This window comes from Equus asinus, chromosome 26, assembly GCF_041296235.1.
Source record: "Equus asinus isolate D_3611 breed Donkey chromosome 26, EquAss-T2T_v2, whole genome shotgun sequence".
NCBI lineage: Eukaryota > Metazoa > Chordata > Mammalia > Perissodactyla > Equidae > Equus > Equus asinus.
Window position 1 is genome coordinate 18,549,473 of NC_091815.1, and position 16,231 is coordinate 18,565,703.

General features: G+C 45.6%; 1 protein-coding gene and 1 non-coding gene across 2 annotated transcripts in view; both read left to right on the plus strand.

The window, feature by feature from the left end:
- WDR88 (WD repeat domain 88) overlaps positions 1-6,998 on the plus strand; it is a 35,432-nt gene extending 28,434 nt beyond the window's left edge. The window contains exons 10-11 of the mRNA XM_014835808.3: positions 4,606-4,698; positions 6,684-6,998. Of these exons, the coding sequence (XP_014691294.1) occupies positions 4,606-4,698; positions 6,684-6,863 (273 nt within the window). The 3' untranslated portion in view covers positions 6,864-6,998. The remainder of the gene's footprint in view (positions 1-4,605; positions 4,699-6,683) is intronic.
- A 1,854-nt stretch (positions 6,999-8,852) lies between these two features.
- TRNAT-AGU (transfer RNA threonine (anticodon AGU)) lies at positions 8,853-8,926 on the plus strand. Its single transcript has one exon. It is a non-coding gene; the product is annotated as a tRNA-Thr (tRNA).
- The last annotated feature ends 7,305 nt before the right edge of the window (positions 8,927-16,231 follow it).

Consider the following 16,231-nt stretch of genomic DNA (forward strand, 5'->3'; position numbering starts at 1 on the left):
ATTATTTCCTTTTTCTCCCCAAAGCCCCCCGGTACACAGTTGTATATTCTTCGTTGTGGGTTCTTCTAGTTGTGGCATGTGGGACGCTGCCTCAGCGTGGTCTGATGAGCAGTGCCATGTCCGTGCCCAGGATTTGAACCAACGAAACACTGGGCCGCCTGCAGCGGAGCGCACGAACTTAACCACTCGGCCACGGGGCCAGCCCCCTATACCCGGTTTTTTGAGGGTTTTTATCATGAGTGGATGTTGTATTTTGTCAAATGCTTTTTCTGTGTTTATTGGGATGATCATATGATTTTTATGTTTCACTATTAATATGGTGTATCACATTTATTGATTTGCATGTGTTGAACCATCCTTGCATCCTAGGGATAAGTCCCACTTGATCGTGATGTATGGTCCTTTTAGTATTACTTATATTTAATATAAAACAATAATAACCTCATTTAATCAAGCCAGCATTATTCTGATGCCAAAGCCAGATAAAGACATCACAAAAAGAGAAAATTACAGGCCAGTATCCCTCATGAATATGGATGCAAATACCCTCAACAAAATATTATCAAACAGAATTCAAAAGAACGTTAAAAGGACTATTCGCCATGACCAGAAATAGCCGTACCATTTTGCATCCCCACCAGCAATGAGTGAGAGTTCCTATTGCTCCACATCCTCACCAGCAGTAGGTGTTGCCAGTGTTCTGGATTTTTGCCATTCTAACAGGTGTGTGGTGGTATCTCGTTCTTTTAATTTGCAAATCCCTGATGGCATATGATGTGGGCAATCTTTTCATATGCTTATTTCCATCTCCATATCTTCTTTGATGAGGTGTCCATTAAGGTCTTTGGTTCATTTTTTAATTGTTTGTTTTCTTACTGCTGAGGTTTCTTTTTTTTTTTTAAAGATTTTATTTTTTTCCTTTTTCTCCCCAAAGCCCCCCAGTACATAGTTGTATATTCTTAGTTGTGGGTCCTTCTAGTTGTGGCATGTGGGACGCTGCCTCAGCGTGGCTTGACGAGCAGTGCCATGTCCGCGCCCAGGATTCGAACCAACAAAACACTGGGCCACATGCACTGGAGCGTGTGAACTTAAGCACTCGGCTACAGAGCCAGCCCCTTACTGCTGAGTTTTAAGAGTTCTTTGTATATTTTGGATAATAGTCCAGATAGATGCGTCTTTTGCAAATATTATCACCCAATCTGTGGCTTCTCTTTTTATTCTCTTCTGTCTTTCTCACAGAAGAAAAATTTATTTTTTACAAAGTTTAGCTTATCAATTCTTTCTTTCATGGATCTTGCCTTTGGTGTTGCATCTAAAAGTCATTGCCAAACCCAAGGTCGTCTACACTTTTTCCTCAGTCAATTCTAGGAGTTTTCTAGTTTTGTGTTTTACATTTAGGTCTGTGATCCATTTTGGGTTAATTTTTGTGAAGAGTGTAAGGTCTGTGTCTCGATTCAGTTTTTTGCATGTGGATATCTAGTTGTTGCAGCATCATTTGTTGAAAAGACTATCATTTCTCCATTTGCTCCTTTGTCAAGATCAGTTGACTATACTGAAGTGGGTCTATTTCTGGGCTCTCCATTCTGTTCCATTGGTGGATTTGTCTGTTCTTTCACCAACACCACACTGTCTTGATTACTGTAGCTTTACAGTGAGTCTTGAACTGAGGTAGTGTCAGTCCTCCAACTGCGTTCCTCTCCGTCATTATTGTGTTGGCTATTCTGGGTCTTTTGCCTCGCCATATAAACTTTAGAATCGGTTTGTCAATATCCACAAAATAACTCACTGGGATTTTGATTAGGACTGCATTAAACCTATAGATCAAGTTGGGAAGAACTGACATCTTGATAATGCTGAGTCTTCCTATCCATGAGCATGGAATATCTTTCCATTCATTTGGTTATCCTTAATTTTGTTCATCAGAGTTTGTAGTTTTCTTCACATAGATCTTATAAATATTTTGTTAGATTTATACCTAAGTATTTCCTTTTTCGGGGTTCTAATGTAAATGTTACTGTGTTTTTAATTAAAATTCCACTTGTTCATTTCTGGTATATAGGAAAGTAAGTGATTTTTGCATATTAACCTGCAACCCTGCTATGATCACTTATTAATTCCAACAGCTTTTTTGTTGATTCTTTCAGATTTTCTACATAGACCATAATATCACCTGTGAACACAGACTTTTACTTTTTCTTTCCCAATCTATACATGCTTTCTTTTGTTTTTTGTGTGTTCTTTGTCTTATTGCATGACCTAGGAGTGCTAATCTACTTTTTGTTTCTATAAATTTACCTCCTCTGGACATTTCATATAAATGTAATCATACAATATGCAGTCCTTTGTCACTGGCTTATTTCACTTGGCATAATGTTTTCAAGGTTTCTTCATTTCTTTTTACTGTTGAATAATATTCCATTGTATGGATATACCACATTTTTTAAATCCATTCATCAGTTGATGGAAATGGGATTGTTTCTACCTTTTGGCTATTGTGAATAATACTGCTACAAATATTCATGAATAAGTTTTTGTTTGAAAACCTGTTTTTTATTCTTTTGGGTGTATACCCAGGAGTGGAACTGCTGGGTCACATGGTAACAGTACATGTTTAACCATTTGAGGAACTGCCAGCCTATTTTCCGAAGTGCTGAACCCTTTTACTTTCCCACCAGCCGTGTAGGAGGGCTCCGATTGCTCCACGTTCTCACCCATCTTGTTATCACCTTTTTGATCGTAGTCATCCTAATGGTTGTGAAGTGGTATCTTGTACCTTTGCTTTGCATTGCCTGATGTTAATGATGTGGAGCCCCTTTTCATGTGCTGATTGGCCATTTATATAACTTTTCACCTTTTTGATGCATGTCCTTTGAAGCACAAAATTTTTAATTTTGATGAAGTCCAGTTTGTCTATTTTTTCTCTTGTTGCTGGTGTTTTTGGTGTCAGATCTAAGAAACCACCACTTAATTCGGGGTCACAAAGATTGACCCCTATGTTTTCTTCTAAGAGTTTTACAGTTTTAGTTCTTGGAGCCCCATCAGAAATCAATTGATCATAAATGTGAGAGTTTATTTCTGAACTCTCAATTCTATTCCATTGACCTACGTGCCTATCCTCATGTCTGTACTGCACTGTCTTGATAACTGTAGCTTTGTCATAAGTTTTGAAATAGGGAGGTGTGAGTTCTCTAACGTTGTTCTTCTTGTTCAAGATTGTTTTGTCTATTCTGGGTCCGTTTAATTTCTCTACGACCTTTAGGATCAGTTTGTCAATTTCTGCAAAGAAATCAGCTAAGATTTTCACAAGCGTTAAGCTGAAACTGTCAATCATTTGGGGGAGTGTGTCATCCTAGCAATATTGAATTTTGTGATCCATTGAACATTGGATGTCTTTCTATTTATTTCCATCTTCCTTAGTTTCTTTCAACAATATTTCTTATTTTTCAGTCTATAAGTTTTGCACTTCTTTTGTTAAATTTATTTGTAAGCATTTAATTCTTTTTGATGCTATTCTAAATAGAACTGTTTATTTAATTGCATTTTCAGATTGTTCATTGCAAGTATATAAAAATACAATTGATTTTCTATCTTGCCACCTTGCTGAACTTGTGTAACAGTTCTAATAGCTTTTTAGTTGATTCCTTAGGATTTTCTATACACAAGGTCATGTAATCTTCAGATAGACACGGTTTCACTTCTTTTCCAATCTGGATGCCTTGTATTTCATTTTCTCTCGCATCAGTGTCTTTCTGGAAGGTGAAAAAGCGTTTGATTGATTTGGAAGAACTTGCCTGTGTGAAGCGTGTGAGGCTCACACGTGTGTGAGGCTCAGGCTCCATGCGTGCTCCCACAGCCCCTTCTCCACCACACCCGAGCCCAGTCTTTTCTGTAGGTTGTGCGGTATGCTTTGTTCTGGTTATTTCCCCCCAATCTAGTTTTACGTACCTGTCCCTCTCTCATTAAACACCGCTGTTTAACCTCCTTTGTTGGTGATGTCTGGGGCAGGCTGGCATCGGCCTTGTAATTGTTCTCATTTTCATTATCTGAAGTCTTAGAAAACATGATCACAATATTCACAATGTTAAAACTTCTACTAGCATGATCTTGAAACAAAGCACAACAGTTAATCCACAGGCCAAATCAAAGGCAGACTGTTAACACTGCCAATTACGATGCAGTTAGGTTGAATACTTCACCACGTTGCTCAGAGGGATTCACAATAATGATTTATCCAAACTGCAGAAAACAGTGACAGCAACTACAGAAGGTGGGTCATCTGTGCATATCCTTCAGGTTAAAAATAGTTTGGCTTTCAGCTGCTATTTTTGGGATTGCTGTTGAGTTTTGTACTTTTCCTCCAGAACTTCCACATTCATCACTGAAAAATGAGATTTTTTTACCCTGCAAAGGGTTTGCTGGGACATGAGACTTACAGCACTAAAGTGGGATGGTGCTGGAGAAACCAGGGCAGGTGGTCACCCTCTCTCTGTTTCTCTGCAGGTCGAGGTCCTCCACACAGAATCTGGATGTGGGGCACCTCTTGGGTCCTCCCAGCACAGCGAGCCCACTTTGTGACTGTGGGTTTGCCGTTTGACTTGTTTTTAGGACAGGACCATGAGACTATGGAACATCGAAGACATTGATGAAATTCCTTTGGTAATGGAGTGCAAAAAGACCTTGGGCATAAAGGTGAAACAGGTCGGTATTGGGTAAAATTAAGCCCAGTGAAGGCTTTCATTAGTTCCCTCTACAAATTAATTTATTATTTGAATACACATTTACTGGACAACTGGGGAGAAACACCATGAACAAAAAGATTGAAATTCTTGCCCTCAGGGAGCTTACATTCTGAAAGGGGAGACAAATAATGAATAAAGAAATAAGAATTATGCGTAGTGAGTTGCACGGTGATAGGAAATTTGGAGAAAACTAACATGGGGAATGGGAGTGCTGGAGGCTGCTGCATTTTAAAGGGTGGTCAGGATGCATCTCACTGAGAAGGTGACATTTGTTCACAACTGGAAGGTGGTGAGGGAGTGGGCTGTGCAGATGTGGAGGGGAAGAACTTCCCGGCAGAGGGAACAGCCAGTGGGCAGACCCTGAGGCAGGAGCCAGCTGGGCGTGTTCGAGGAGTGGAGTGAGTGAGCAGAAGTGGGAGATGAGGCCCAAGGGAGCAGGGGAGGAACGGCTGGGCACATGGCTGGACATCAGCTGAACCTCCTACACCCCGCAGCAGACCCCATTGCCAAGTAGCACCTCCAGGACCCTGTCTTTCATGGGAGGGGCTCAGGTGCCTGTTTCTCTAGTGGAAGATTGGGGTAGAGTGGGCACATCTCCTGCTTCACCAGGTGAGCCATGCTGGCCACAGAGCTCTCCCCAGGCAGTGGAGGTCTGCCCCTGCCGGGGCTGTGCTGCAGACACCGGGCTGCCACCTGGAGAGGCTGAGGACTCTATGCTGGGCCCTCTTGAATCCTTTGCCCCTCAGAATCCTGGAGCCACCAAGGCTTGTCTCCCCTCGGAAGGTCTGGAGGGGAGCCACTGCTCCTGAGAACGGCTAATTTTGGAACAGGACTGAGGGGCAGGGAGGTGGGGGGGGGGGTGCCCAAATGGACCTCATCTTTGTGGCCAGCTGGTCCTCAGGGTCTTTGTGGCCATGTTGGCCCTTAGGCCCTGGAAACTGACTGGCTACAGAGCAGCGCTTGCCCATGTCCTCCACCTGCCAACAAGATCTGCCCCCTCTGAGCCCCGTTGTTCTGGGGTTGGGCCATGGGAAATTATTCCACAGAAAAAGGTAGGTAAACGATTTAATTTCTTTCTTGCAAAAGAAGGAAAAGAAAGAGACTGACCTGAAGCTGTAGCAAAGATTAGCCCTCTGCATTTGACTTGCCCTGAATTAATATGAGACCTCTTGGAGGCCAGATTTTCCAGAGGGCCTGCCCTGGTGGGGTTAGCCCCTGTCTGCTGCAGGCCCAGTGCCCAAGAGTGGGCCAGGTGGCAAAGCACAGGGCCTTGGAGTGCCAGGGCTGGGGCATGCCACCTTGCGGGCTTGTCTCAGGGGCACCGTGCTGTGGTAGGAAGCTCTGAGAGACCTCTGCCCATGGCGGGAGAGCCCACCTGGTGGTGTTGCCGAATTCTTTGTGGAAGCAGATGTGGTGAGAGGAGCTGCCGCTGTATCCGCTGTTCTCATGCACTTGAGCCAGAAACAGGCTGAGATGGAGGAGGATGCTCAGCAACTCCATCATTTTGTTAAAGTCCCTGCCTTGTTTAGAAGTCTTGCCTACTTGCCTCTCACGGTTCTGTAAGTTAGGGATGTCAGGGACTTAGGACATCCCCTCGGCCCCACAGTTCGCCCTGCAGAGCAGAGGACTAGGTCAGACACCCACCCCCTGTACTTTCCACGCCAAGTGGCTTGCCACTCCTGCCCCCAGGGCCTCCATGGCAGGGGACACGAGCTGGCAGTACCTGCACAGCTTTTAGTGGGGGAAGAGAGGGAGAAGCCTGTGCTCATTCTCGCTCAGCGGCCTGCACTTTCCACCCTTGTGGGGTCAGACCCCGAGACGAGAGGCAGCTCTGGGCTCGGCCCAGCCCAAGGTCACTGGATCTGGTGGGAGAATTTGCATTGCATGCCTTGATACCTCCTGACCAGCACCTCCTTTCTGCTTTTTAAAAATATTTCATGTCAGTGCGAAGGATGTGACAGACCTTTCTCCATCTACGAAAGTGACATCTTTTCTGAAACAGTCACCCAATGCGTGTTCTGCCGGATGGAGGCAAAAGACTTGGCAGAGGCCTCATTGTCATCGGAAAGGGTGGGCTCACTGGCAAGTGAGTGCAGCCTGGACAAGGAGGAGCATGGCCACTGAGCCCTTCGAGTGACTTGAGCACAGGCCACCTGTCATGGAGGTTTTGGGGCTCTGCAGGGACCTTTCTCTCACCCCACCCTGGCCAGGTGGGCCTGTTGGACTGAGGCAGGGGCCCAGCCCTGGCTGGGCTCCCAACACCGTGCCACCTGCTCAGCTCCACAGCACCCTTAGAGACTGACTGCCTTGTTTTCAGTTTTCATGCAGAATAAATCTAGACTTGTTTGGGAAACAAGTGTGCGTGTGAATTCTAGAACATTTTTGCTGTTTCTAAGCCTTACGTCTTGGTGTTCATGCTATCTCATTTTTGGAACATATTCTGGACTCTAGAGTTGCCCTGTAACGCATATTTTGGGGGTTGGCACCAGCAGCCCTGAGGAAGGGCTTGTGGAATGAGTAGGAAGATGTGTGGGTCCCCTCTGTGGAGGACACCATAGAGTGGTAAGGCACTGTGGGTGCCTCCCTGGCCAACGCTCCCAGATGTCCACCTGCCCAGAGCTGAAGATCTGGTTAGGCAGGCGGGTGGTGGGCATTTCCATCACGGAATGTTTCGTGCTCTCCACCCCAGACTTTTCAGTTTCCAGAATGCCCATGCACAGCCTTCTTCCTGCTTCCACAGCGGATGGTACGACATAAATCAATTACTTCAGAAGCAGCGAAGGTTTCAGTTACACGTAAAGGGCTCTCTCTTCCGTTTGGTATGACTCACATGGTTTCCATCAGATAACATCAGCATCTCCCTTGGTCCGTTTTTAAAGCTTAACTACAGAACTGACTTATAGAGCGTCAATTGACTGACATCCACTAATGGCGCCCCTGAGCACCGTAACCTGGTCGTCATTATTTGGGCGCGTCTTGCGCTCCTCAGTCACAGCCTGGGTGATTGCCCAGACTCGAGCTGGCTGCTCAGTGTTTACCCATTTATTTACATGAATGATGTACGAACGCGTCAACACGCCATTTCACGCCCTCCCAGCAAGGGGGCTCTCTCGCAGAGGAGTCCTCCTGCTGGTGGTCTCCGTCCGTCCCCGCAGGAAGACGCGCAGAAGTGTTCTCCCCGCCGCCGCGGAGGCTGGCGGGACTGTGGGGCCCTTGGGTGGTTCGTCGTTTTCTCCTGTTACAGATAATACTGGAGCGCACTTTCCTGTGCATCTATTTTGCAGAGTTTCGTTTCTGTGGGTGAGACTCTCCCGCCGGAGGAATTGCTGGGTGACTGGATTAGCAGTGTTTGGTCTTGCCGTTGCTCAAAGGCCCTCTAAAAAGTGTTGGGGCGAAGTGGCTGATGTGTCTGAGCGAGGAGACCCAGAGCAGGCGAGTGAGACGCCTGTGTGGGGAGGGCCTGGCCGTGCTTCGGCAGCCGAGACCTCCCCACTGACGCGGCGGCGCTCCAAGGCCAGCGGCCGGGGCCCTTGAGGCTCTCCATCCCTCGGCGCCTGCTCGGGGTACCCCAGCGCCCCGGACTCTGCCCGGGCTCAGGCTCCGCGGGAGAAGCCAGGGGTCTGGTCCCACAGGCGGGCGGGTGCGCTCCGGGGCAGGCAGGGCCGGTGACCCTGATGGTCCAAGCGCGACCGAGGCGGCCGCCGGCCTCCCAGCCGAGGGGGCCAGCGCGACGGGTCGGATGCGCGGTCCGTGCGGGGCCTCGGCCGGTGTGCGCCCTGAGCGGACCGCGGAGGAGCCCGCAGGCGGCCTCGCGGGACAGCCTGGGGGGCCTCCTGCGCCAGGCAGAAGGCGCGCACCTTGTGCGACCATCTCCCAAAGACGGGGCCACCCCGGCTCGGGTGCGACCACTAAAGAGACCGAAAAGTCAAGACCGGCTCGGCCTCTGTGCGCCGCCCGCGCCTCCAGCCTTGGGTCCGACCGGTCTTGTTAACACGCTTGCTAGCCGGGCTCTGCATTACGCATGCGCCTGCCTCGGACAAAACTTGTGCGCATGCACTGGGCAGATGGAAAACCTAGTGATGGGGCCAAGATTCTCGCGGTGGTTGTGCGGGCGGCGCCGTGGCTTAGTTGGTTAAAGCGCCTGTCTAGTAAACAGGAGATCCTGGGTTCGAATCCCAGCGGTGCCTCAACCGAGCGTCGCAGCTCTGTTTTTTGCTGCGGTGGCTTTTTGCTCTGCGCTCTTCCGGGCTCCCCCTCGCTTTAGGGGTGTGGGTGCCCCCGAGAGGCCGTTTCAGCCGGCGCCCTGCCCGGCGGGAGGAGGCGAGCGCACCTTGGAGCCCGCCCCTCGGGGCTCCGCGACTGCGGTGCGCTGGGGGTCGGGGGCGGCCGGGTGGGGACGGCCTGCGAGGCGAGCGAGGGGCGACTGTCTGGCCGCGGCGGGCGGGCGAGCAGGGCGCTCCTCCCTGGGTTCCCCGGGAAGCGGCCGACCGGGCGCTGCGCGCGCAGCGCCACCTGCGTTCGGTGTCACCATTTCCGATTGGAGACTGGGGCTTGGCGAGGTCAAGTGAGGCCAAAGTCCCGGGCGCCGCGCAGGGGAGCGGAGGATGCATCCGGCCGGCGTGGGCGTCCGGCTGGTGAAAGGATGAAAACTCCAGGGAGGGCGGTGAGGTGGGACTCCCGCGGCCGGGGTTAGAGCCGGCTTCTCCGCAGGGCCTGGCTGAGGCTTAACCCAAAGGCCGGGGCTGCGGCGGCCGATCTCCGGGACTGTGCAAACAGACGGCGGTGGGGCCTGAGCCAGAGCAATTGCATCCGAGTCTCTGGGGTTGCGACGAAGCGTTGGAATTAAAAGAAAGAATGATCCAGAAATTCGCATATCAAACTCAACAAAATTCATGTCAGATGCAACGGGACAGTCCCAACAAGCTGCAGAAATTGCAGTGATGGCATCAGAATAATCAAATTCACCCGCCCCAGAAGCAGCTCTTCCCTCTGCCTCTGCGTGGGTCTGGGTTTATTGTCTATTGTTTATTGCTTATTTTTCCTCTTCTTTTGGGTCAGTCCTTGCCCTTTGCAGCTTGCTTGTTTTTGCAGAGGAAAACTTGTGGGCGTACTTTGAGCCTTTGCAGTTCTGAGAGGAGTCTTCTCCCCTGTCCACAGAGATGAGGTTATTGGTAACAGGGCTTGGGGGGTTCCCCCCACCCCCGGCACATCTTTACTGCTAGTCTGAGGTCTATGGGGTCAGTTTTGAGCATTTGCCTGTTAGGTGGCCCAGGGGAGATGTTGGTTGGCGGTGTGAGCCTGGGTCTTAGGGAGGGTCAGCTGGAGAAAAGCATTTGTGGCAAAGCCTGCAGCAGGTGACTGAAGCCACCCGATGGGGTGAGCACCCCTGGGCAGGGGGCAAAGCCAGAGAAGAGAAATAGGCCCAGGGTTAAGGCCACCCCTACTTCTGTTCTTTAAAAATGCCACGCTGTTCCTGCCTCAAGGCCTTTGCACTTGCTGTGCCCTGTGCTTGGAATGCTGTGTCCTAGGCCCTTTGCAGGAAAGGGTCTTTTTCAGTTTCTGGTCTTCATTAAGTGTATCACCTCTTTGGGAGCCTCCTCCCCTCACTGTGCTCTGCCGCAGAGTCCCTGCCTCCCCTGGGCCAGCTTCCAGTACATCGTCCTGCTTACTTCCTTTACAGCCTTTTCACAGTCTAAAACTGTCTTGTCTATTGTCTGTTTCCTCAAATAGAATGGAAGCCCCAAGGAGTGGGGACCCACATATGTCTGTTTACCTCTGTGTCCCCAGCATCTAACAGTGCTTAGAACAAACTAGGCATTGGTGGACACAGGACTTTTTTATTTTTGATCATATTATCTTGATTGGATTGTGGTGCTGTTTGAGATTTGGGACAGCTAGTCCTTTTTTTCAAATGCTGTAAGGCAGCAGTTCTCAAAATGTGGTTCACCCATCCCTGGGGGTCCCAGAGACTCTTTCAGGGGGTCAAATCTAGTTTCATAATTGGACTAAGATGTTACGTGGTTTTTGCACTGTGTTGACACTTGATTGATGTGCAAAAGCACTGGTGGGCCAAACTGCGGACACCTTCGCAGGAATCAAGGCCGTGGCACCAGAGGACCCTACCTGTCATTGTGTGTATTCCTCACCATCACACTTTGGCAGAAAAATAAAAAGGCAGTTTCATTTAAGAATGTCCTTATGAAGCAGTAAACAGTGTCATTTTTATTAAATCTTGATGCCAGTACCTAGTTGTTAATATTGTATGCGAGGAGACGGGAGGCGGGCAGAAATGCCGAGTACTGGGGTGCCGTGACAGTTCTGAGAAGAGCTCAAGCGACTGAGTCATCAGCTGAAACGGCTGCATTCTTCATGGAGCACCATTGAGAAAATAACCAGCGGGCAAACTGTGCTGCCTCAGGCCTGGGTGCTTAACAGGCAAATTGAAAACGAATAAAGCGAGTCTGTCAGTTCAAGGAAAACAGCTGCAGTATTTGTCGTCAATGACAACATCTGAATTTCCAACTGAAAGCTATGATTTTGGAAAAGTTGTGTCTACCACTATGAGCTTGACGGCTTTCCAATATTTAAAAAGTTTCCAATGAGGTCGGCAGTTGTTTTAATGAATATTTTTTTGATATTGTATAATGAAATACGTCAATATTTGAAGATATGCATAATTTGGTGAACCAGTATTTTCCAAATGGCCAATGCATGATCCACTTAAAGAGCAAAGTATGCCAATGTATTTTAGTGGAACAGACTATGAACAGCTCGTTGGTATGGTTTCAGATTCCACCCTACCATTTATTTAGTTTTGGTGTAGTGTGGAAGAAAGGTATCCACACTTTTCCAACAACATATCTGTTTGTGAACAGATTTTCTCTTCTACTTCAACCAGAACAACACATCACAACAGACTGACTGCTCGAGTCGATGTGACAATCCTGGTGCCGTCTATTGAACCCAACATGAAAGGGATTTGCAAAACATACGACAATGCCATCCTTCTCACTCAATTTTGTTTTATTTTGTAACTAGTTTCATAAAAATGTCATTTATGTTAACATGTAATGGGTTTATTATTATTTTAAAACTAATTAATAAATATTCATGTTTTTCTCAGTTTTAATTTCTGATATCTCAAATATTGATAGTATATTTCGGATAAACTAAAGCTTCTTTGAAATCCTCAATAAGTTTTTTTTTTTTTAAAGATTGGCACCTGGGCTAACAACTGTTGCCAGTCTTTTTTTTTTTTTTTTCTGCTTTATCTCCCCAAACCTCGCCTGTACACAGTTGTATATCTTAGTTGCACGTCCTTCTAGTTGTGGGATGTGGGACGCCGCCTCAATGTGGCCTCACGAGCGGTGCCACGTCCGTGCCCAGGATCCGAACCCTGGGCCGCTGCAGCGGAGCTCACGAACTTAACCACTCGGCCACGGAGCTGGCCCCCTCAATAAGTTTTAAGAGTACAAAGAGACCTAAAGATCAAAAACCACTCAAACTACTGTTTTGGGGCCTCAAGAGTCTTAAAAGAGGTAGGAGAAGGGCGAGTGTTGGGGGTGTCTGAGAGTTGCATGGATTCCTCTCAATGGAACAACTTTGAGTTATGGTGACTGTGGATTGGAATAAAATGACATCTCCGTTTTCATCGATTGATGACTCCTTTGATAATGTTGAGTGAATTATCTTGATTAGATCACAGAATTATTTAAATAAAGTTTTAAAATTATACAATCCTACCAATAAATCCTCATGATGAAAATTCACATAAGAAATATGTAAACCAGAATATATGAGAAGAAGTATAGTGTAATGGGTAAGAACACAGACCCTGGAACCCGGCTGCTTTGCCAGGTACTAGCTGTGTATTTGTTGCCAGAAACAGTATTTGTTGCCAATGATCCATATTGAGCGCATTTCTCAACCTCTTGGTGACTCAGTTTCCACACACGTACAATGGAGATAAAATAAGAAATACCTCATTTGGTTGTCCTAAGGACTAAATGAGTTATGTTCACCCTTAGGTCACCTAGAGAAAGTGCTACACAGGGTTTACTGTTCTATTTAGTTCTTTAATTCATTGGACGAGGCCCACCCCCATTACGGCCGGCCATCTGCTTTACACAGTCTGCCCGTTCAAACGTTAACTTCATCCAGAAACACCCTCACAGATGCACGCAGCATAGTGTTTGATCAAGTGTCTACGCACCCGAGTGGCCCAGTCAAGTTGACACATAGAATTAACCATCACCACCACCCCCAAAAAACACCCCATACCCTTTAACTATGTGGGTTCTAATTTCTCTACATCCTGGACTTGTTGTCTGTTTTTTTTATTAGAGCCATCCTAGGAGGTATGAAGTGGTTTTGATTTGCATTTTCCTAGTGACTAATGACATGGAGCATCTTTCATGGGCTTACTGGGCATTTGTAGATCTTCCTTGGAGAAATGTGTATTCAGATCCTTTGCCCCTTTTAAAAATTGAGTTATTTGTCTTTTTACTATTTCGCTATAATAATTCTTTATATATTCTAGAGGCAAGTCCCTTATCAGATACACGATTTGCAAATATTTTCTCCCATTCTGTGAGTTTTCTCTTCACTTTCTTCATGCTGTCATTTGCAGTAGAAAAGAATTGTAATTTTGATCAAATCCAATTTACCTATTTTTTCTCTTGTTGCTTATGCTTTTGGTGTCATATCTAAGATTCCATCTCTAAATCCAAGGTCACAAAGATTTACACTTATGTTTTCTTCTAAGGGTTTTTAAGTTGTTACTTCTACATTTAGGTCTCTGATCCCTTTTGAGTTAACTTTGTATATAATGTGAAGTAAGGGTCCAACTTCGTTCCTTTGCAAGTGGATATCCAGTTGTCTCGGCACCGTTTGCTGAAATTCAATTGACCATAAATATTCTTTCCCCGAGGGTCTTGGCACTCTAGTTGAAAATTAATTGACCATAAATATGAGAGCTTTATTTCTGGAGTCTCAGTTCTGTTCCGTTGGTCTATATGTGTGTCCTTATGCTGGTAGCACGCTGTCTTGATACTGCAGCTTTGTGGTAAGTTTTGAAGTTGGCAAGTGTGAGTCTTCCAACTTAATTCTTCGTCGAGATTGTTTTGGCTATTCTGGGTCCCTTGAATTTCCATATGAATTTTAGAATGTTTGTCAATTTCTGCAAAGAAGCCAGCTGGGATTTTGAAAGGGGTTGCATTGCCTCTGTAGGTCGTTTTGGGGAGTTTTGTCATCTTAACAACAGTGAATCTTCTAATCTGTGAACATGAATGCCTTTCCCTTTATTCAGACCTTCTCTAATTTTGTTCAACCCTGTTTTTTTTAGTTTTCAGAGTATAAGTTTTACCCTTTTGTTAAATTTGTTCCTATTTTCTTCTTTTGATGTTATTGTAAATGGAATTATTTCCTTAATTGCATTTTCAGATTGTTCATTGCAAACGTATAGAAATACGATTGATTTTGTATCTTAATCTTATATCCTGCAACCTTGCTAAACTCACTTGTTAGTTCTAATAGTTTTTTAGAGAATTCCTTCCGATTTTGTATATACAAATCATGTGTTCAGTGAATAGTTTTACTTCTTTTTTTCCATCCTGGATGTCTTTTATTTCATTTTCTTACCTAATTGCCTTGGCTAGAACCTTTAGTACAATATTAAATAGAAGTGGTGAGAGCACTTTTTCCTGAGGTTAGGGGCAAAGCATCCAGTCTTTCACTATTAAGTATGATGTTGGCTGTGGACTTTTCATAGATGCCTTTTCTCAGGCTGAAGTTCCCCGTCTATGCCTAGTTTGTCGAGTCTGTTTATCATGAAAGGGGGTTGGATTTTGTCAAATGGTTTTTCTGCATCTGTTGAGATAATTATGTGGTTTCTGTTTTTTATTCTACTGATATGGTATATTACATTAATTCATTTTCAGATGTTAAACCAACCTTGCATTCCTGGGATACATCTCGTGTACATGTGTTTGTAACATAAATGATTGGTTTGTAACCTAAATCTTCACCTTGGAAGTCTTTCCAGGTGGGTGCCCCTAGATTCCTTATCTTATTTACCACTCTCCAGCATTCCTGACTTTGCTGTGGCTGTTACATGAATCAGAGGACCACTCCCTTGTTGGTGAAAATTGTGGTGATGTCGGGTTGTCTCTGAATTTCATCACAATGGGCAAAGCTGGGATGGCGCTCCCTCACACACAGATTTCTTTGTGCACATGAGTTTTTCTAAGACAAAGTTGAGAGAGGACTACTGAGTGTAGCATGTACAAGCCACACTGATTTCCCCCTCCTCCACACCCTGCCAGCACTGGACTCTGCCAACATCAGGGACAGTTTTGCAAAATGCCATCTCATTGTTTTAATCCACATATCCCTTGCCTACAAGTGTAGTTGGGCATTCTTCTATATGTTTATTGGCCGTTTGTATTCCTTCTGTGAATTCCCTGTTCATATTCTTTGCTCAGTATTTCAGGTGTGTTGCTTGTTTTCCTTACTGATTTGTAGGTAGAATTTGTGTTAGATAAGAATTCTTTGCTTTTTATATATTTTTATATATGTAATCAATATCACGTCTCAGTCTGTCAGTTGCCTTTTAACTTTGTTTCAGAGTCTTTTATCTTTTCATTCATTTCCATTATCTTTCAAGTCCTTTGGTTAGTTTACAGTATTCTCAATCTGGGTCTTGTATATTTCTTGCTGGGTTTATTTCTAGGTATGGTGAATGGGATAATTTTCCTATTTTTTTTAATTCCTGCACTCCTGCTGTGTAGGAATGCCCTCGATGTTTGGATGTGACCCTTTAAAGCAGCCTTCTTGCCTGCCTCTCTTGTTACTGCCAATAGTTTTTTAGATTTTTTTGGGCAGATTCTAGGTTGTGCAAATTGAGATTTTGAATGATAAATTTAATCTTAAGGGAAAAAAAGGTAAGTTACAAACTGGAAAATATGTCTGCAATATATGTAAGTAAAAAAATAATTTTGGCAGAGGAAGGGCCCAATGGGTTTAGCAGAGCAGTAGAAATTACGTCACTTTATCAGTATTTGAAAAGCCAGGTTATCAACAATCCCACTCTTTCATGTTTACCCGAGAGAAATGAAAACCGTATCCACAAGAAGACTTGTACCCAGATAGTCACAGATGCTCTCAATGCAATAGCAAAAACGAAGCAGCCCAGGTGTCCATCACAGCAGAATAAGCTGTGGTGTATCCAGGCAATGGACTTCCACACAGTAATGGAAAGGAAGGGACTCCACATACTCACACTGACGTGGATGAAATCTCACGTTGTGCAGACTAAAACAGTACAGAGTGTATGACTCCATTTATATGAAACTCGAGAAAATGTCAATTAATCCATAGTGACAGCAGATCAATGGTTGCCTTTGTGGTAGAGAGATTGAGAAGGGGAAGAAAAGAACTTTTTGGGGTGATGGAAATGCTCTTTTCCTTGGTAAGGGTGTGTGTAAGTACTTATC